Source organism: Grampus griseus (genome assembly GCF_964374135.1).
Source record: "Grampus griseus genome assembly, chromosome: 3".
In the NCBI taxonomy this organism is placed as follows: domain Eukaryota; kingdom Metazoa; phylum Chordata; class Mammalia; order Artiodactyla; family Delphinidae; genus Grampus; species Grampus griseus.
In genome coordinates, this window is record NC_139019.1 from 42,538,725 (window position 1) to 42,562,400 (window position 23,676).

At 34.8% G+C, this 23,676-nt stretch overlaps 1 protein-coding gene across 3 annotated transcripts in view; it reads right to left on the reverse strand.

Annotated features, from left to right (window-relative positions):
- SLC38A9 (solute carrier family 38 member 9) overlaps positions 1-23,676 on the reverse strand; it is a 98,613-nt gene that overhangs the window by 32,080 nt on the left and 42,857 nt on the right. For all 3 annotated transcript variants that reach the window (XM_082651752.1, XM_082651750.1, XM_082651751.1), the window contains exons 4-10: positions 22,535-22,656; positions 22,337-22,400; positions 21,622-21,715; positions 19,838-20,008; positions 9,501-9,560; positions 6,684-6,878; positions 4,066-4,173 (exon numbers count right to left, since the gene is read on the reverse strand). In XM_082651752.1, coding sequence (XP_082507878.1) covers positions 4,066-4,173; positions 6,684-6,878; positions 9,501-9,560; positions 19,838-20,008; positions 21,622-21,715; positions 22,337-22,400; positions 22,535-22,656 — 814 coding nt within the window. The remainder of the gene's footprint in view (positions 1-4,065; positions 4,174-6,683; positions 6,879-9,500; positions 9,561-19,837; positions 20,009-21,621; positions 21,716-22,336; positions 22,401-22,534; positions 22,657-23,676) is intronic.

Below are 23,676 nucleotides of genomic sequence, written 5' to 3' on the forward strand. Positions count from 1 at the left end.
TTTTATTCCTCTGAGAAGTCATATTAAGAAAGGAAGTAAGCAGAGGGGGAGAAGATAATTCAATACATAAGACAGGTACTTAGAAAGTAAAAAGAACTCCTATAAATCAATATGAAAAAAATAGAAAATGGGCAAAAGACTTGAAAAGGCACTTGACAAAAGAGGAAATCCAAATTGGCAATGAACATATAAAAAGGTGTTAACTTCATTAGCCATCAGGGAAATGCAAATTAAAAGCACAATACCACTACACAACCACCAGCAAGGCTAGATGAAAAAGAAAACAGAAGTGTTGATTGATGAAGACATGGAACGGACTAGAACACTCAAACACTGCTGGTATGGACGTAAATTGGTACAACCATCTTGGAAAGCTGACTGGCAATATCTGCAAAAGTAGAATATATGCATACCCTTTGACCTACCAATTCCACTCCTAGGTTTATACTCAAGAGAAAGCAGGCATATATGTTCACCAAAAGATATGTAAGAGAATGAAGAGTGCTACAATAAACATAATGGTCGCAAATTGGAGACTACTCAAACGTCCCTTAATAGGAAAAAGATAAATTGTGGTATAGTTATAAAATGAAATACTAATGAGAATGAATAAAATACACACAACAATATGGCTCAATATCACAATATAATGTTGATGGGAAGAAGCCAGACACAAAAGAATACGTACTGTATATTCCAATTATAGTCAGTCAAAAAACAGACAAAATTAATCTTTGGGGTTAGAAGTTAGAACAGGTGGTTATCTCTGCAGGGAGACAGCAATTGGTAGGGAGAATGAGAGGGACTTCTGGGGTGCTAGTAATTTCTGGTTTTGATCTAGGTGCTGGTTATCTGGTTTGTTCAGTTTGTGAAAATTTTGTGAGACTTTACTTTCTGAAAATACCTTTATTGTACTCTAACAGTTGAATGAGAGTATGGTGGGATTTAGAATTTTAAGTTAAAATAATTTATTCTGAGACCTTTGATGATACTACTATTGTCTTCTAACTTTCAGAGTTGTTGTTAAAACGGCTGATACTATTCTGATTCCAGACCTTTTGTACAGACTTGTTCTTTGTCCCTGAAATCCCTTCTCTTTATCCCTGGTGTTGTAAAATTTCATAATGAGCTTTGGTGTCTTTTTCACAATGCTGGGCATTTTGGGCCCTTACATCTAGAAACACATGCTCTTCAGTTCTGGGGAAATTTCTTAAATTATTTCTTTGAAAATTTCCTCACCTTCATTTCCTTTCTTCTCTATGAAACTATTTTTAGCTGGATATTGGGCCACCTGAATTAATTATCTATTTTCTCATCTTTTCTGTCCTATTTTTTTCCTTCCTCTCTCCCTCCCTCCCTCCCTCTTTCTCTCCCTCTCTTCCTTCCTTCTTTCTAACCATCCATCCATCTGTCCATCCATCCACCCATCCGTAATCTCTAGTCTTTTGGGGAAGTTAGCTTTATCTTCCAAATTTTCTTTGAATTCTTAATTTCTATTATATATTTTATTTCCAAGATCAACTCCCCATTTTTCCTTCCTTGCTTGGCATCTAAATATTGTTTCATGGATATCACTGTCTTTTGTTACTTTGAGGATGTAATTTTTTGGAATTTTGCTTTTGTTCCTTCTTATTATTTTTCCCTTTAAATTCCCTTTTAATCTTTCTTTCTTTTTTTTAAATATTTATTTATTTATTTGGTTGTGCCGGGTCTTCGTTGCAGCAGGCAGGCTCATTAGTTGTGGCATGCGAACTCTTGGTTGCGGCATGCATGTGGGATCTAGTTTCCTGACCAGGGATAGAACCCAGAACCCCTGCATTGGGAGCATGGAGTCTTAACCACTGCACCACCAGGGAGGTCCCCTTTTTTATCTTTCTTGTTTTATTTTCATGTAAGAGGTTTTCCACAAATATCTAGTGCTCTTTGTATGTTTGTTTATATTTAAAAGTGAAGCACTAAACAAATGCATACTTAGTGGACATCTAAATGGTCTGATACAAGCAAGGTACCTATCATTTCTTTGGTAGAACCCGAATATCTGAGACTCTAGGTCTTTCCTCTTAGGCTTAGTTTCTCCTGAGAAGAATCCTCTATTACCCTATTCTATCAGCATTTTGGGAACCAAGGAATAAAGAAAAGAGAATTGGAGGGGTAGACGGTGGGGTATGGCCTCACCATTCAGCATATATGCTTTCACTTAACCTGTTTTCAGACTGGAGGCTTACTCCTACCCTTTTGCTGCATCTGGCAAACCCGAGTCCAGAGAGTATCTGATTTAGTTTCTTCCATCTCTTGCTAGGTTGAAGAGGGAAAGGGGATGGATTATAGCTAATTATTCCTGACATAAACCTTCAAAGAATTCTCCCATTTTAAGCCCTTCTCCTTACCCTTGCTTTCAGAGTTAACCAGTTTTCTCCAAACACTCAGGCTTTCAAGAATTGTGTAGTTCAAACTGGCCTCCTCTCTACAGGTACTTACATTTCAGCTTTCTCTGCTTTGCTGTCGGTTACCAACCATGTATCAGTTTTCGAGCTTCTAAAAATCTGTTGCTCTCTCTCATTTGCTATTGTCTCTTCTATAGAGCCTCTTTGTGTTTGTTTTTTACATTTTTTTTTTAACGTGAATGTTTTAATGGGATTTAGAAAGGAGTGGATATAAACACATTTACTCTTAATAATTATTTATTGAGCACTCATTATATGCCAGAAGTATTATAGGCCTTGGGGACACAATAGTAATAGAGAAGTATAAAAAACAAAAAAAACATTTCTTTTCTCAGAGAGCTAACATTCTAGTTAAGGGAGACAGATACACAGGTAAAAAAAATAATACAGGTATTTCTTACCATCTGAACTTTCACTACTCGAATTCAAGAACCAAAAAGATTCGGAAACAGTTCTAGGTAAGTCTCTTGTTATCTTAACATCTGCTACTTTTTATCTTAAACTCAGGAGCTAAGTTGATTAGAATAACAGATATGCCTCAATATTCCAACTAGTCAGAATCAAGAACTTAATAGATTTAGACAACCAGGGATACCTGCATATAAGATTTGGTAGTGATGAGGGCTCTAAAGAAAATAAGGAACAAGAAAGAGGTGTGAGAATGGGCAGGAAGTCAGGGAAGACCTCTCTAACGATACCACCCATGTAGATACCTGAGAAAAAGACAATGTTTCATGTACAGGGAATCCTAAGTGCAAAAATTCTGAGCTAGGAGTGTGCTTGGCATTTTTGTGGAACAGCAAGGAAGACAGTGTGGTTGGAGTGGACTGAATGAGTGGAAAAGTAATAGGGGATGAAATAAAAGAGGAAGCCAGGAGTCAGATCATATAGGGCCTGTGGACTATGATAAAGACTTGCCTTTATTCTGAATGAGTTGGGAAACCATTAGAGGCTTTTGAAGGTTGTTTCAAAAACACCACTCCAGGGCTTCCCTGGTGGTGCAGTGGTTGAGAGTCTGCCTGCCGATGCAGGGGACACGGGTTCGTGCCCCGGTCCGGGAGGATCCCACATGCCGCGGAGCGGCTGGGCCCGTGAGCCATGGCCGCTGAGCCTGCGCGTCCGGAGCCTGGGCTCCGCAACGGGAGAGGCCACAACAGTGAGAGGCCCACGTACCGCAAAAAAACCAAAAAAACAAAACCCAAAAAAACAAAAAACACCATCCTAATTAGCCTGAAAAACAGCAATATTAAAAGAAAAAAACCCATAAGGGAACAATGATGTTAATTACCAGTATTGTCCACATATATTTATCACTGACTATGTTCTAAATAAGTCTCTGAAATTCTAGGGGTATGTTTCCTCAGAGAGTCTAGAGAATGAGTTCTTGATTTTTCAATTGCATTGTGACTTTAACTCCCAAGTAGAAATGACAAAGGGTACTGGTTATCCCTAACTGCAAGAAAACCACAGTAATTTCAACTGTACTCTTGTTATTAGCTTAACAGCATTAATAAAAGTGTTCATCATAAAATCTACCAATACTTCTTTTATAGTAACAATAGTTAACTGAAGATCACATTATTGTAATTTATTAATTCTTTACTTGGGACAAATAGCTCACCTGGGACAAAAAACTCTGTTGGCGTAAACCAATGAAACTCCAAATGAAATCCCAAGTGAATAGCCTTCAAGGTGACAAGAAAAATCAAGTAGAGAACAGACACTGTGCCTGTAAGGAAAAATTCAGAAACCATTTATCAACTTTGTTTTACAGACTATTTCAAAATCAAGTTTTGTTTCTACATTCTTAGCATAGTTTGGAAAATTATTACCTTTGTCGTTTATGCCCACTAAAACCCAGGTAAGATCTAAAGAACAGAAACAAGCTATGTGAGATATCAAAAAACAAAGCAAAAAATTATGTAGTAGGCCTAAGAAGAACTTATGACCTGAATTTAGTGGAAGATACATGCAGAGAGTCCATTATAAAATTGTAAGGTTACATAGGAGAGAAAAAACAACCTGAAACTGACTCTTATTCTTAGTATTGAAAGTATTAGAGGGGAATTCCCTGGCGGTCCAGTGGTTAGGACTTCTCGCTTTCACTGCTGAGAGCGCAGGTTCAATTGCTGGTCGGGGAACTTCAAGATCCCGCAAGCTGTGTGGCGTGGCCAAAAAATAAAGAAATAAATAAAAAATTTTAAAATGAAAAGGAACGGGTAAAATTAACTTTAAAAGAAAGTATCAGAGACAGTCAATAAGTTGGAAAAGTCTGTCAAAATATTTAGTATAAGAAAGAAAAAAGAAAGAAAAGTAGTAAATGTGGATCATAAACTTACTTGAGAAAGGCAATAAGCCACATAATCCATGAACAATCTGATCTACTATCTAGATGAAGTTTTGATTGAGCAGGACTACTTGCTAGATGGAAAGATTCCAGATTCCATTCACTGTGTAAATGCCCACTTTATGTAGGGTAAAGTGGGCATTCAGAATTTCAGGATTTTTTAGTAGTCTAGATGTTAGAGGATTTAAGGAATTAAGTCCAGTCATTATGGAGTAGAGTCAAGAAATCCAGAAAGGTTTCTAGAGGAATTAGATTCTAATTTCTCTAAAGAAGCTTTATATAGTTTTAAAAGGGAAAGTACCAAGAAAAAGGGCAAAAGAAAAATATCCTTAAGGAGGTAGAGAATAATTAACCTGGTTAGAAGCCTAGTGATTGTTTTGCCCAACTGAGCAAATTCTTCTATAAGTTTACATGCTAACTTTTAAAGATCTGTTCCATGGGAAAGTCGGCAAGCAAATCAGGAAACCACAAATGAGCTATATAAGCTCTACTGTGGGTTTGGAGGTTAGCTGATTCAGAAAGGATGAATACAAGAGGCTAAAGCTTATATAACCACAACTCTTCATTTTCTGTGTGTGTCTGTGGTAGTCAGTCTTACAGTGAATCCTGTTGTGAGGCAGAGGTATAGAGAAATATCCTTACCTCCTCCTTTGGTCTTCTGAAAACCCAAAGCCACCTCCTTGATGTGATGAGTAATCTAATTATTTCATACTCTAGGCCGCCTACCAAGAGGTCAGAACTATAGGGAGGAGGTGAAATCCTATTATCTATTTAGGTTATCAATTCTTTATGAATGATATCCTTGTCTTTAGTTAACCAGATCTGCGCTTTCATAGGGGTTCCTTTTCTAAAACAGGTCTCACAAAAAGAAGTCTGTTCCTTTAAGGAGGCAATAGTGTTCTAAGAAAGAAAAAGCACAGAGGAAGAGAGAAGCAGAATAAACCTAAGGAGCTTCAGCTAGAGAACAATATCCCAGGTTGAAAGTCAAGCGATAATTTTGTGCTATACTCTTAAATAGATACTGTAGGAAAAAAATATTCCATAACCTCCCTTAGTAAGTTCTAATATTTCCAACCCTTAGAATTGAGAATTCCTAAATTATCCCCTTTGGATCTCTCCTGCTGAAATCTTACTCTACTTCCTCTAGCTGTTCTCTTAGAGGAAATGAGGAATAGCTGTTCAGTAAGGATAGAATGGAAACCACAGCAACTCATCCTTTTTTCTCTTTTTTTTAATTTGGTTGAACCGGGTCTTAGCTGTGGGAGTTGGGCTCCTTAGCTGCAGCTTGAGGGTTACTTAGTTTTGGCATGCAAACTCTCAGTTGCAGCATGCATGTGGGACCTAGTTCCCTGACCAGGGATCAAACCCAGGCCCCCTGCACTGGGAGCGTGGAGTCTTATCCACACTGTGCCACCAGGTAAGTCCTTTTTTTTTTTTTAATGCACCCAGCAACTCATCTTAAAAAGGGACTTGGACTTGAAATGGTCATCTATATTTTTCTTTTTTTTTTAAAGATGTCTTTTGATATGGACCATTTTTAAAGTCTTTATTGAATTTGTTACAATACTGCTTCTGTTTTATGTTTTGGTCTTTTTGGCTGCGAGGCATGTGGGATCTTAGCTCCCCCACTAGGGATTGAACCTGCTCCCCCTGCACTGGAAGGTGAAGTCTTAACCACTGGACTGCCAGGGAAGAGCACATCTATATTTTTCTCTCTTCCAAACTCCATAAAGAAAACCAAAAAGCAGGGTAACATATGCATGAACAAATTAAACATAGATGAACAGGCCTGGAAGGTAAGTATTGATATTTCCCTAGTCAGACCATATTTCCACAGAATCCAGCATGTATTCTACTACACAGAGGCTCTATAACACAGTGCCTTGGCTTACCTAGGATATTAAATTTTGAAAAAAATGAAGGAGATTTGAAATTAAGCAGTGGCAGGAGGAGCCCCATGAGGTAAAAGGGCACTGTCTTGGACTTATTCCACCACTTTTCAAACTGCTGGAGTCCCGAGTCATTGGTGTAGAAAATCATAGAGCCATTGTCAGGATGGTCACCACTCCTGGCGCTTGGACAAATCACTGCAATAGGGAAGCAACAGATTAGAGAAGGCAACAAAGAACAGAAAATTACTACCCCCAAGACTGACACTTGTTCTGCCAACCTCAATTTTTACCATGAACGCTAAGTTTCTTCTTTCTGGAAAAAAATAGAGGGTTATATTTAGATATATTAGGAACCCTTTTTATTTATTTTTATTATTTATTTTTATTGAAATATAGTTGATTTACAGTGTTGTGTTAGTTTCAGGTATACAACAATGCGATTCAGTTATTTATATATTTATATATTCTTTTTCAGATTCTTTTCCATAATAGGTTATTAGAAGATACTGAATACAGTTCCCTGAGCTATACAGTAGGTCCTTGTTATCTATTTTATATATACTTATATTAGAAACCTTTTACCTATAAATAATTAAAGGTAGGAGAATGTTAGAAAATTTTGAGGTATAGCCTTAATTTCTACTTGAAATTATAAAATTATCCTACCAAATATCCTTTGGTCCCATTGCTAGAGAGAAAATACTGGGTTGGATGATATTTGATCCTATTTGTATAATAATATAAGAAATATCATACAGGTAATTGTTCACCGTGCTAATAACCCACACAAAGGCCAAAGAACAGGTTTCTTCTAACAATAAACAAAATCTCTGGGTTTGGAATAAAAAGTGGACACCATCAAAACATCTGCCATGGTATTGCCAAAATCTAATTATTGCTTATAGCTTAAGAATCTTGAATTCCAGCAATCCACAGTAACTGTCCTGGACGTTTATCACAACTTGTAGCAGTTTAAGAGCCCAGATGATATCCAGAGAACTGGGAAGCGAGTAAAACGTATTTTTCCTAACACTGATCTTCTGTTAGCAGAGAGAATACAAATCATTCTCACTGTTTCTAGTTTCGTAATAGTACTTTTTCTAATAATCAGCTCTTTGTAAAGAATGTTTAATGCTAGTGAAAAATGCTGACAATTTTATTCTCTATCCGTTATTTCGCATACCACAAAACTAAACAATTTTCTTTCACCTTTTTTCTTAGTACTTTAACATGCACATTTTTCTTCTATGCTCTGGAGAGAAGTAAATTAACTTTAATTTTTGTGCTAATAACTGTGCTAATAATTACAGTGGTAAAGAGCACAGGCTATGGAAGTATATTGACTGAATAAAGAATCTCGACTCTGTCACTTAATAGTTATGTAACCTTGGGCAAGTCACTAATTTCTCTGTACCTTGGTTTCTGCATAGAAAATGAGAGAAAAGATCGACCTTATGGAGTTGCTGTAAAATATTTAGAACAAGGCCTGCACACAGTAAGTATCCAATAAATGTGAGCTGTAATTTTAAATATTAACTGAGACGGATTGTTTCATACTTTATTTAATACACTGTTCAAAATAAACCAAAGAATCAAGAAGTGCTACTATCAACATATCACTATGCAAACTAAACTGACTTTGCTGATGGTGCTCTCCAAATTATCACTGTAATTGTGATATTTATGAACTCAACAATGAACTCTAGTGAAGAAATCCTATTAGATATTAATAAACTAGTTTTATCAATGGATATCAGAATAGCTATAGTAAAATGAATTTCTCTTTTAAGACAAGTATGTTACTTGGTCTTTTGAAAATTCTGAGGTAAGGAACAGGGTGCAAGAGATATATGTTTAAATTATACTAAAATACTTTAGTATAATTATTGAAAAGTGTATATGTGTGTGTTCACAGAAATAAAAGCTGATACTTCACTCATTTTCTAGTGTTAATAAATGACAGGTTAATCAGTTTAATCAAGGGGTAAAATAAGACACTGAATAGAAAACATGGGAATGTACGCTTTATGAGAGGAGAAACTCTTGTCTGTCCATTATATCCCAGAGCCTAGAACAGTTCCTCACAGGTAATAGGCTTAATAAATAAGCATTGAATGAATTGTCCTCTTAGTGATCAATGTGTACCTCCAACAAAATGCTATGAATTCAGTATAAACTTAAACACATAAAAGCTTTAGGTGATGTTAGTTACACTGTTAACCAGGTTATGTTATCTTTTCTATTCACTCTTCCTATGACTGCCATATTGGATAAACTCATAGGCCACAAACGTTTATTTTTAATAAATTAATTAAAAGAAACTTTTCTAAGAAATTAAGGGGTTTTTTTGACAAATCTTTAATTTATTTTTCTGTATTTACTAACCTTGGTTCATTATTAGGAAATTTAGGCCACAGATTTGTATATCTTAAATATTACTAACAATAAATATCTAAAACTAAGTTAACAAACTGAGAACTATGGTTCTAGACTTCCAAAACAATTAGCAGTGATATAGGTTCTTCAAAATGTGTATTGATCATAGGCAAATATGGATACTATAGATGTGAGCTATAACTGTGGATTGAATAATATGAACTAAATATTGTTTAGCTCACATTAACACAAAATTTTGTGGAGTATTTTTTTTTTTTTTAAACATACTGACTGCCAACAACTTAATAGTGGCTTACTTAACATAATGATTTTATGCTGGTCATTTACCTAAAATAAAGTTATAGGTTCTACCTTAAAGCATTTTTGAAGCGAGGTGATGAATAAAAAAACAAGCCAAACTTTCAATTCCAAACTACTTACCAAGGTTGCTATCGTTGGTGCTCAGTATTGCATCTGTGTCATTAATGTGATGAATAAAGTCTAAAAATTAAGGGGAAAATATAGTTTAATACTGAATGAAAGATGCTAAATCAGTCACCCTCTAAAGTCTTTTACTTATAAAAATCTTTTAAGATCTACTGTGTGGTAATATTACCTAGTACACTGAACAAAGGCTACTTCACTGTTAACATAGCTTTACCTTCTTCAGCTTTCTCTACTTACAGGAACAATGTCATTGGTGTCACAGTCCCACTGTGTTTTACATGATTGAAGATTTTTTTAAAAAACTACTCACAAGGCTGAATTTAGTTAAAAGCCCTGGAATAAAGACAGTGTGCACAATTTTTTTACCTATACGGACACTAATTTATATAAGTGTAGTTACATCTTATATAATAAAGTTCTAAAGTCTGCAAAAGGGGTAAAGCCAGTACTCATAACAGCTGAGTTTATCTGGAAAAACACTTAAAGTTTTTACAAAGTATAGGACGTGCTATTATAAACTGAAGGCTATATAGTAATTATTGCTCACAAGCACCATTAAGTAATACTAAAAGAAGTAGCAAAACAAAAAGCTAATGCAGATACCTGAGCATTCATGTCATTCTACAGTGAATGAGAGAATGGGTAAAGAATATGTTTTTACTTGCCTGAGGAAATTTACTTTATTCTGTTTGATGTTAACCTTTTATAACCTTAGTAAGCATTAATAAAAGTAATGTAAAACTTAAAAATAGGATGATAAAAAATGCTGGAGTAAGTTAAATATGTGAATTATTCATTCCATTGTACATTAAATATGTAAATTATATTGTAAGTTATATAAAAGTAAGTTAAATATGTGAATTATTCATCTCCATTGTAAAGTAAGTTAAATATGTGAATTATTCATCTCCATTGTATGCCTCTCAAGATAGAATGAAAGAAGTAGTCTAGTGCTCTAGGTTTTTACAGTTATCTCCAGGGCTTATTAGTGATTTAAGATAGGAAGTTATGAATCTTTAAGGAATTCCTGGTGCCAAAGACTTACATAACGCTAGTAAAACCTTGATACCAAATATACTGGGTTGAACTGTATTCTCCCCAAATCCATGTCCATCGGGAAACTCAGAATGTGACCATATTTGGAAACAGACTCTATGTAGAGATAATCAAGTTAACATTAGGTTATACTGGATTAGGATAGGCCCTAAATTTAGTGACTGGTGTCTTTAATAAGAACAGGAAATTTTGGACAGAGAGACACTGAGGGGAGATGGCCATGTGAAAGCAGAAGCCGAAACTGGAGTGATACACCTATAACTCAAGGAATACCAAAGACTGCCAGCAGTCGATCACCAGAAACTAGAAAGAAGCAAGAAAGGCTTCTTCCCTAAAGGCTTCAGAGGGAGCAGAGAGCCCTACAGATACTTTGATTTTGGACTTCTATTTTCCAGGACTGTGGGAGAGAACAAATTTCTCTTGTTTTACGCCAAACAGTTCATGGTAATTTGTTACACGCAGCCCTAATACATCAAGGCTCAATGAGGACAGTATGAGAAAGAAAAACTCTAGGCCACTATCTCTTATGAAGAGACACAAAAGTTCTAAATAAAATATTACTCCCACTCCTCCCAAAAGTAAACTGAATCCAGTAAGAAAATTTAAAATAAACATCATGACTTACAAACTAATTTAAGTTTGTCCCAGAATATAAGTATGATTTAAGTATTATAAAATGTATTCACTTAATTATCCATATTAACAATTTAAAGGAGAAAAGCTTTACAATCATTTCAAGAGATGTAGATTAAGTATTTAATAAAATCCAGCACACATTAATAAAAATGCTTAAGAAAACAATAGGCTAGAACATCTCTGAATTACTAAAGGGTACAACCCTTTGATCCTACAACTAATGCAATATATAATGGTGAAACATTAGAAAGATTTCCTCAGGAACAATATAAGGATGTCTACCAGCACTGCATCCATACAACTTTACAGTTTAAAAAAAGATAAATATATCTAGATGTATATATATGTAAACATATATACATGTGTGTGCATGTGCCTGTGTGTATATATGTACATATTAAATATAAATGTATGCATACAGATATGAATCATTCAAAAAATAATAACTAGAGAGGAAGAACTTTTCACTATTCATGGATGACAGAACTACCTAAATAGAAAATCGAAAGTGAATCTACAAAATTATAAGCAATAAGAGTTCAACACATTTACTAGATTCAAGATAAATATTAAAAATTTAATTAGGTTCTTTTATTATAACAGCAACAAATAACCTGAATTATTTATAATTAAAAACTATATCGTGAGAAGCAAGAAAGACTACAATTCTGCAGCCTGTGGAAGGAAAACCACATTCACAGAAAGATAGACAAACGAAAAGGCAGAGGACTATGTAACAGATGAAGGAACAAGAAAAACCCTCAGAAAAACAACTAAATGAAGTGGAGATAAGCAACCTTCCAGAAAAAGAACTCAGAATAATGATAGTGAAGATGATCCAGGAGCTTGGAAAAAGAATGGAGGCAAAGATCGAGAAGATGCAAGAAATGTTTAACAAAGACCTAGAAAAAGTGAAGAACAAACACCTAGAAGAATTAAAGAACAAACAGAGATGAACAATACAATAACTGAAATGAAAAATATACTAGAAGGAATCAATAGCAGAATAACTGAGGCAGAAGAATGGCAAGTGACCTGGAAGAGAGAATGGTGGAGTTCACTGCCACGGAAGAGAATAAAGAAAAAAGAATGAAAAGAAATGAAGACAGCCTAAGAAACCTCTGGGACAACATTAAATGCAACAACATTCACATTATAGGGGTCCCAGAAGAAGAAAGAGAGAAAGGACCCGAGAAAATATTTGAAGAGATTACAGTCGAAAACTTCCTTAACACGGAAAGGAAACAGCCCCCAAGTCCAGGAAGTGCAGAGAGTCCCAGACAGGATAACCACAAGGAGAAACACGCCAAGACACATAGTAATCAAATTGACAAAAATTAAAGACAAAGAAAAATTATTAAAAGCAACTAGGGAAAAATGACAAATAACATACAGGGGAACTCCCATAACGTTAACAGCTGATTTCTCAGTAGAAACTCTACCAGCTAGAATGGCGTGGCACGTTGTATTTAAAGTGATGAAAGGAAAGAACCTACAACCAAGATTACTCTACCCAGCAAGGATCTCATTCAGATTGACAGAGAAATCAAAAGCTTTACAGACAAGGAGAAGCTGAGATAATTCAGCACCACAAAATCAACTCTCCAACAAATGCTAAAGGAACTTCTCTAACTGGGAAACACAAGACAAGACAGGGACTTACACAAACAAACCCAAAACAATTGAGAAAATGGTAATAGGAACATACATATTTGATAATTACTTTAAATGTGAATGGATTAAATGCTCCAACCGAAAACACAGGCTTGCTGAATGGATACAAAAACAAGACCCATATATATGGTATCTACAAGAGACCCACTTCAGACCTAGGGACACATACAGACTGAAAGTGAGGGGATGCAAAAAGATATTCCATGCAAATGGAAATCAAAACAAAGCTGGAGTAGCAATACTCATACTAGATAAAATAGACTTTAAAATAAAGAATGTTGGGCTTCCCTGGTGGCACACTGGTTGAGAGTCCACCTGCCGATGCAGGGGACACAGGTTCGTGCCCCAGTCCGGGAATATCCCACATGCCGTGAAGCAGCTAGGCCCGTGAGCTATGGCCACTGAGCCTGCGCATCTGGAGCATGTGCTCCGCAATGGGAGAGGCCACAACAGTGTGAGGCCCATGTACCGCAAAAAAATAAAAATAAAAAAAATAAAGAATGTTACAAGAGACAAGGAAGGATACTACATAATGATCAAGGGATCAATCCAAGAAGAAGATATAACAATTATAAATATATATGCAACCAACAGAGGAGGACCTCAATACATAAGGCAAATGCTAACAGCTATAAAAGATGAAATTGACAGCAACACAATCATAGTGGGGGACTTTAACACCTCACTTACACCAATGGACAGATCATCCAGACAGAAAATTAATAAGGAAACACAAGCTTTAAATGACAAAGTAGGCCACATAGATTTAATTGACATTTATAGTACATTCCATCCGAAAACAGCAGATTACACTTTGTTCTCAAGTGCACATGGAACACTCTCCAGAACAGATCACATCTTGGGTCACAGATCAAGCTGCAGTAAATTTAAGAAAATTGAAATCACATCAAGCATCTTTTCCAACCACAACGTTGTGAGATTAGAAATAAATTATAGGGGAAAAAAACCGTAAAAAACACAAACAGGACGTCCCTGGTGGTGCAGTGGTTAACAATCTGTCTGGCAATGCAGGAGACACAGGTTCGAGCCCTGGTCTGGGAAGATCCCACATGCCACGGAGCAACTAACCCATGAGCCACAACTACTGAGCCTGCGCTCTAGAGCCCATGAGCCACAACTACTGAGCCTCTGTGCCACAACTACTGAGTCTGCGCTCTAGAGCACGTGCTATGTGACAAGAGAAGCCACCACAATAGGAAGCCTGTGCACCGCAATGAAGAGTAGTCCCTGCTCTCCGCAACTAGAGAAAGCCTGCACACAGCTATGAAAACCCAATGCTGCCAAAAATAAATAAATTAAATAAATTAAAAACACAAACACATGGAGGCTAAACAATATGTTACTAAAAAACCAAGAGATCACTAAAGAAACCAAAGAGAAAATCAAAAAATACCTAGAGACAAATGACAATGAAAACACGATGGCCCCAAAACCTATGGGATACAGCAACAGCAGTTCTAAGAGGGAAGTTTATAGCACTACAATCCTACCTCAAGAAACAACAAAAATCTCAAACAATCTAACCTTACACCTAAAAGAACCAGAGAAAGAAGAACAAACAAAATCCAAAATCAGTAGAAGAAATCATAAAGATCAGAGCAGAAATAAATGAAATAGAAACAAAGAAAACAATAGCAAAGATAAATGAAACTAAAAGCTGGTTTTTTTGAAGATAAACAAAATTGATAAACCTTTAGTCAGACTCATCAAGAAAAAGAGGGAGAGGACTCAAATCAATAAAATTAGAAATGAAAATGGAGAAGTTACAATGTACACCACAGAAATACAAAGCATCATAAAAGACTACTACAAACAACTCTATGCCAATAAAATGGACAACCTGGAAGAAATGGACAAATTCTTAGAAAAGTATAACCTTCCAAGACTGAACCAGGAAGAAATAGAAATATGAACAGACCAAGCACAAGTAATGAAATTGGAACTGTGATTAAAAATCTTGCAACAAACAAAACTCCAGGACCATATGGCTTCACAGATGAATTCTATCAAACATTTAGAGAAGAGCTAACATCCATCCTTCTCAAACTCTTCCAAAAAATTGCAGAGGAAGGAACACTCCCAAACTCATTCTACGAGGCCACCATCACTCTGATACCCAAACCAGACAGAGATACTACAAAAAAAGAAAATTACAGACCAATATCACTGATGAATATAGATGCAAAAATCCTCAACAAAATGCTAGCAAACAGAATCCAACAACACATTAAAAGGATCATACACCATGATCAAGTGGGATTTATCCCAGGGATGCAAGGATTCTTGCATTAATATGCAAATTAATCAATGGGATACATCATATTAACAAATTGAAGAATAAAAGCCACATGATCATCTCAATACATGCATAAAAAGCTTTTGACAAAATTCAACACCCATTTATGATAAAAACTCTCCAGAAAGTGGGCACAGAGGGAACCTACCTCAACATAAATAAAGGCCATATATGACAAACCCACAGCAAACATCATTCTCAATGGTGAAAAACTGAAGGCATTTCCTCTAACATCAGGAACAAGACAAGGATGTCCACTCTCGCCACTATTATTCAACATAGTTTTGGATGTCCTAGCCATGATAATCAGAGAAGAAAAAGAAATAAAAGGAATACAAATTGGAAAAGAAGAAGTAAAACTGTCACTGTTTGCAGATGACATGATACTATACATAGAGAATCCTAAAGATGCCACCAGAAAACTACTAGAGCTAATCAATGAATTTGGTAAAGTTGCAGGATACAAAATTAATGCACAGAAATCTCTTGCATTCCTATACACTAATGATGAGAAATCTGAAAGAGAAATTAAGGAAACACTCCCATTTACCACTGCAACAAAAAGAATAAAATACCTAGGAATAAACCTACCTAAGGAGACAAAAGACCTGTATGCAGAAAACTAAAAGACACTGATGAAAGAAATTAAAGATCATACAAACAGATGGAGAGATATACCATGTTCTTGGATTGGAAGAATCAACACGGTGAAAATGACTATACTACCTAAATCAATCTACAGATTCAATGCAATCCCTATCAAACTACCAATGGCATTTTTCACAGAACTAGAACAAAAAATTTCACAATTTGTATGGAAATACAAAAGATCCCGAATAGCCAAAGCAATCTTAAGAACGAAAAATGGAGCTGGAGGAATCAGGTTCCCTGACTTCAGACTATACTACAAAGCTACAGTAATGAAGATAGTATGGTACTGGCAGAAAAACAGAAATACAGATCAATGGAACAGGACAGAAAGCCCAGAGATAAACCCACGCACATATGGTCACCTTATCTTTCATAAAGGAGGCAACAGTATACAATGGAGAAAAGACAGCCTCTTCAATAAGTGGTGCTGGGAAAACTGGACAGCTACATGTAAAAGAATGAAATTAGAACACTCCCTAACACTATACATAAAAATAAACTCAAAATGAATTAAAGACCTAAATGTAAGGCCAGACACTATAACACTCTTAGAAGAAAACATAGGCAGAGCACTCTTTGACATATATCACAGCAAGATCCTTTTGACTCACCTCCTAGAGAAATGGAAATGAAAACAAAAATAAACAAATTGGACCTAATGAAACTTCAAAGCTTTTGCACAGCAAAGGAAACCATAAACAAGATGAAGAGACAACCCTCAGAATGGGAGAAAATATTTGCAAATGAAGCAAGTGACAAAGGATTAATCTCCAAAATTTACAAGCAGCTCATGCAGCTCAATATCAAAAAAACAAACAACCCAATCCAAAAATGGGCAGAAGACCTAAATAGACATTTCTCCAAAGAAGATATGCAGATTGTCAACAAACACATGAAAGCATGCTCAATATCACTAATCATTAGAGACCTACAAATCAAAACTACAGTGAGATATTACCTCACACCAGTCAGAATGGCCATCATCAAAAAATCTACAAACAATAAATGCTGGAGAGGGGGTGGAGAAAGGGGAACCTTCTTGCACTGTTGGTGGGAATGTAAATTGATACAGCCACTATGGAGAACAGTATGGAGGTTCCTTAAAAAACTAAAAATAGAACTACCATACAACCCAGAATCCCACTACTGGGTATATACCCTGAGAAAACCATAATTCAAAAAGAGTCATGTACCACAATGTTCACTGCAGGTCTATTTACAATGGCCAAGATATGGAAGCAACCTAAGTGTCCATCGACAGATGAATGGATAAAGAAGATGTGAAAAAAAAAAAAGATGTGGCACATATATTCAATGGAGTATTACTCAGCCATAAAAAGAAACGAAATTGAGTATTTTGTAGTGAGGTGGATGGATCTAGAGTCTGTTATATGAGTGAAGTAATTCAGAAAGAGAAAAACAAATACCGTATGCTAACACATATACATGGAATCTAAAAAGAAAAAAAAAGTTATGTAGAACCTAGGGGCAGGACAGGAATAAAGACGCAGGTGTAGAGAGTGGACTTGAGGACATAGGGAGGGGGAAGGGTAAGCTGGGACGAAGTGAGAGACTGGCATGGACTTATATATACTACGAAATGTAAAATAGACAGTGGGAAGCAGACACATAGCTCAGGGAGATCAGCTCAGTGCTTTGTGACCACCTAGAGGGGTGGGATAGAGAGGGTGGGAGGGAGATGCAAGAGGGAGGAGATATGGGGATATAGGTATATGTATAGCTGATTCACTTTTTTATACAGCAGGAACTAACACACCATTGTAAAGCAATCATACTCCAATAAAAGTGTTAAAAAAAAAGACCCAATGCAGCCATAAATAAACAAACAAATAATTTTGTTTTACGAAGGAAAGAAAACAGGTGAGGGGAACATGAAGGTTCTTTATGTTGTTCCATTTAATTTGTACATGTTTGAAATTTTCTATAATAAAAAGTATGTGTATTTGAATATTAAACTAAAACTGCTTTACTAAAGAAAAAAAATTTTAGGGTCCTGAGAATAAAATAAGTCTAAAAATAAGATATGTAAGACCTTTATCAATAAAAATTTAAAAGGTATTTAAAAAGACCTAAATAAATGGAGAACTATTCCATGCCATGATCATGGACAGTAAGACTCAGTATCCTAATGATATTATTCTCTCCACATTTATATATCCAATGCAATGCCAATCAAAGTCTAAAGTCAGTACCCTAATGACATCAATTATGGTAGTGGTTGATACATTAAGGTACACTGATAAATTCAATACAATTTCAATCAAATTCTGATTGGAATTTTTTGTGGAATTTGACAAGTTGATTCTAAAATGTATGTGGAAGAGTTGTGCGCCATAATGAAAAAGACTGAGTAATGTGAAAGTAAAAGAAAAACTTCTGAACCGGAGAGCCACCACAGACCAAGTGAAGATAAGTCACTAACTGGAAGACATTTGCATACATTAATGAATAAATATTAGTATCAAAACTTTACAAAGAGTTCCTATAAATAAATAAGAAAAAGACCAGCAATCCAAAAGAAAAATGGGCAAAGGATATAACAAGCTATATAATGTCCAATTAAGAGAAGATGTCTAGGATCATTCCTTATGAGGAGAAATGCAAATTAAACCATATCCCAACTGGCAAAATTTAAGTCTGATAATATCAAGTGTGGATGAGGATGTGGAACAAGGGGAAGTTTCCTAAACTGTTGGCAGGAATATAACTGGTATAAGAATGATAAAGAACAATCCCGTAATTTCTAGTGAAGTTGAAAATGTGAATATTCTAAGTTCCAGCAATTTGTCTTATAGGTACATAGTTTGAAGAAACTCTCCCACATATACACAAGGAGACAAACAATGATGTTTAACAAAATCTTGTTTGTAACAGGAAAGTACATAACTGAAAACAAATTAAATAGCAAGAGAATGGATAAAGAAGTCACAGTACATTCATATTATGGAATAAAGCAGTTAAATTGAACTAGAACAATGTATTATTGAAGATGATTACAGAAAAAAGCAAGTTGCAGTAGCATTTATACAGATTAAAAACATGCAAAATAATATGGTATGTTGCTTATATATTTATATAGTAAGATAACAAAAACATGTAGGTACCATTATTTTGTACCAAAATTAGGGAAGAAGGAAAATGAAATTGAGAAGGAGTACACCTGGGGCTACATTTATAGGTCTGTAAGAATAGAGAACTAATGTAAATATGGCAAAATGTTAAGACATGAAAACTCATTTAGTGGGTACAATGGTATTTCTATTACCCTCTGCATTTCCTTGGTAGTTTGAAACATTTCATAATTTCTCATACAATAAAAATGATTGTTAATAAAAAACTTAATTAAAATGCTAATTTTATGGTTTAAAATAAAAATAGAATTTATCTCCCTCACTCACCTGCCTCTCAAAAGTTCTTAGGAAAACTAGCTGTTGTAGTTAGTTATGTTAGAACTTATTTTGAAATTTGGTTTTCATGTAAATCTAGATTTTAAATATATAGGGCTTATTTAATAATATATTTCCCATATAAATTCCACTATTCTATTGTTTCCTAATTTTAGATTCTAATATTTTGAAAATACATGACTGAAATTTGTTTCTTCAAGACTCTACACATTGAATTCTTTAGCAACAAACACCAAGGAACTTCATAAGTTTTTCTGTTACACTAAAATTTTGTGGTAAAAATTGAGCAATGCTTAAAACATCTGTTAGAACTTAGAAATATTTTATGTTAATTAGAGAATTTGAAGGAATATTATTTATTCAAAAATTAATTTTTGGAAATTAACATACACATTGTATTTGAGATCATAACCATAGAAAACAAACTGAATCAAGTATATCTTCTAGAATTACAAATATTACTTTTTACTTTATTAATCCCAAGGCCAGAATTTAAGGTTGAAATGAAAACATTATAGTAGTTATTGTATCTGAAAGTAACTCTGTTAAATATGGATATGGATACTTACTAAAAATAAACTTTCCAGTATTAAAAAGAAAATTAGACATAAGCACCCAATACACTATCATTGCTCCAATAAGAGACACCAAGGAGCAAAGGAGACTTGACCACTGCCCAAAGGAGCCAAAATAATATCTGCAGACATCTGGATATTCCCAGGTAGTGGTATCCACTGATGCTAGATAAAATATAAAAGGGAAAGAATAAAATTAGATGTTAATCATATATTCCATATTCATAATTTGTGTTCTCCAAATTAAATCAAAACATTTAGCAAAAGATTATGGGTATTCCACCACCAGGCATTAGACCATATTATGAAATAATAGTAATTAAAACATTATATACAGCAGAAATTAACACAACATTGTAAATCAACTATACTTCAATTAAAAAAACAAAACAAAAAATTATAGAACAAATACATAAAAAGAAATGTAGGTGAATGAAATAGTACAGGTAATCTGAAAAGATTATAGTATCATAAAATTTTATAATTAATAAAACCAAGTGATAAACCAAGGCTAGAAAAAATCATCAATAAGGGACAGAAGACATTATCCAATATTTGGCATATTTAATAATAACATTTCTTGAGTCATACTTCACACCACATGCCAATTTAAATTTCAGATAATGAGGGAAGTGGGGAAGGGCAATAGAGTAGTAGAGGAATAAGAGGTACAAACTATATATTATGTATAAAGTAAGCTAATAGGATATATTGTGTAATATGACGAATATGGCCAATATTTTATAATAACTAAATGGAATATAAATTTTAAAAATTGTGAATCACTATACTGTACACCTGTAACTTATATAAAATTGTACATCAACTATACTTCAATTAAAAAAAATTTGAGACAATTGAGTTAATTTAAAAATTAAATAACAGAAAATTTAGATGACAATGTAAAAATAGCACCTGAAAGGTTATCCTTTTCTATCAACTGAAGAAATAGAAATTACAGTGGAAAAGATAGGCAGATATAAACAAACTAATACGATACAAAAGCCATTCAAATATTGAAGAGGAAAGAAATTAACAAAAAATAGCAGGTAAAGGGCTAACTGCTACCTCATATAAAGAATTTAGCATATCTATAAGAGCACCAAGGGACTTGTGGATAAATGGGAAAGGGATATGACTAAATAATACAATTAAGAGAAAATATACCACTGCTTAGTAGAGACAGAATAAAACTGGAGGCAAAGCTTGGTCTGTTGATTCGCACTTGCTAAGATTCAATGAAATAATGTATGTCTATTTAGGTCCTAAACTAAAACAATCTAAAAAGGTATTTCCCTGATCTAAATTATAGAAATGACTGGAGGTAACGCATTGGTACAACTTTGAGAATTCATTACAAAGGACACATTGCTCACATTTTCATACTTAACAATTTCTACTTTTAGGAGATTCCAACATTTAGATCTTTTGGTAGGGATAGGTCAAAACAAGTCACCATAAACTGATAAGAATCATAGAATTCTCAATTTAGTTCTAGCAAAGACCTTATTTTTAAAATACAACTTTTTAAATGATTCTTATGAGGAAATTAGCACCAAAGTAAATGCACTCTGCAAAGAACAAGACTCTCAGAATTTCAAAGGCAGCCACTAAATTCATTAACATATCAGTTCAGTCAAATGCTATGAATTAGAGAAATAAATCTTTAGGCAGAAAATAGTTAACACATTTGTGAAATGTACACATTAGTGATCTACCTCAGCATAAATTCTTAATACCCATATCACTCATCTGTTTTTACAGTGGCAAGTTCTTACATATGATAGTTCGTGATTTCACCACTCTGTAGCAGCAATAAAGTGTTAAAAGGCCCATCAGCATGATGACACACATTCCAGTAGTAAACCCAGCCTGTTTATAAAAATACAGAACAACATATATCATCATTTTAGAATAAATTCATATATAACCATATTGTTACCCTAAACAATTATGATTAAAAACCAGACAACTAATGTAAAATTAAATATAATCATCTAGGGACCTCCTTGGTGGTGCAGTGGTTAAAAATCTGCCTGCCAATGCAGGCGACACGGGTTCCATCCCTGGTCCAGGAAGATCCCACATGCTGCAGAGCAACTAAACCCATGCGCCACAGCTACTGAGCCCGCACTGTAGAGCCCATAAGCCACAACTACTGAGCTCACGTGCCACAACTACTGAAGCCCGCGTGCTGCCACTACTGAAGTCTGCGCACCTAGAGCCCATGCTCCACAAGAGAAGCCACCGCAAATGAGAAGCCCACGCACCGCAGCGAAGAGTAGCCTCCACTCGCCGCAAGTAAAGAAAGCCTGCGTGCAGCAACGAAGACCCAACTCAGCCAAAAAATAAATAAATAAAATTAAAATAAATAAATATAATCATCTATTTTCTTTAATAAATTTTATGTAGATTTATTAAAACCTCTATTGTAAAACTTAAAATACAAAGAGAAAAAAATTCTGGTAAAAAGTGTGCTGAAAATTATATTACCTGTTTTATGCCCCAAGGAATACTTAGTATAGATGTTCCCATCATGGTATTCCAAATCATAAAACTGAAAGCAGAGTAACAGCAGTAAAAATATGACGTTTGACTCTTCAAACATTTTAATTAAGACAAAAAATTAAAATAATCAATAACTTTTGTTTACAAAAAGTTTGTTATGCTCCAAAAAGTAGTTTTACTCACATGGTTACTAAACTGGTGTTTTTACCATATCCTTCGGTGCAACTTTGAAGTTTATAAGCAGAACCTAATGGACTATACACATAGCACTCTTCTGGAGCTGGAACTACATGATCTGGGGCAACCTGGTTAAAAAAAAAAAAGTACAGAAATGTTAGAACCAGTAAATGTGCAACAGAGGATATTTTCTATACAACAGAGTACCTGACTCTAGACACATTTCCAAATATCATGAACAATTAAATAGTGTGTATATCTGATTAATATAAAAATTATTTTTCAAATAGAGTAGAAGATCTAAAGGAGCAAGAGTTTAAATACTATAAACAATAAACTGTTCATCTCAAATGAGAATGAATTCCTAGAGTATGCAATTGTCAAAATATTCTTCTCTTCATTTTCATGAGACAGGAGGAAGAAGAGCCAGCAAAGACCTAGATTAAGTAATTCTAGATGTAGGAGACTTGGGTCTGAAGTGAGGGAAATTTTAAGAATGAAGTGGTCACCAAACTCCTATGTGAAGGTGGTTTTAGCAAAGAGGCAGGTAGGGAACTCAAACTATAAAGAATTGAGGAGTCAACAGAAGGGAAAGAAAGGAATAATAAATATGGACTATTCTTCTAAATGCTTTGGTACCAGAAGAAAAAGGTGAGCTAAAGTGGCTTAAGGAAAAGGCAAAGCAAGGGTTCTTAAAGACAGAAGATGTAAGCAAAAGGGAAGGAGCCAATAGAGAGGTTGAAGACGTACACAGAAAGAACAATTGAATAGATATACATTTTTATACACATAGCTCCCACCTTACCCTGACACATTTCTTTCTAATTCTACCTCCCTATTTTGGAGGGGAAAAAAATACGGTTTCCTGATGGAATTCTGACCATCTCCCTGAGAATTGTCCTTTGAGAATATGTAGTCCTTACACATAATATTAAAGACGTAGGAGCTGACTGGTATAAATCAACAATCTTTTATATCAGTACTTACTATGTAAATCTACAACTCTGTGCTAGGTTTAGCATTCAAGTAAAAATAATATACAACCCCTAACTTCAAGAAGTTTAAATACCAGTTGGAACACATGTGAAACAATTAGAAAACGCTATAAGAATAAAAATTAAGTGTTCAACTCGAACACAGGAATGACA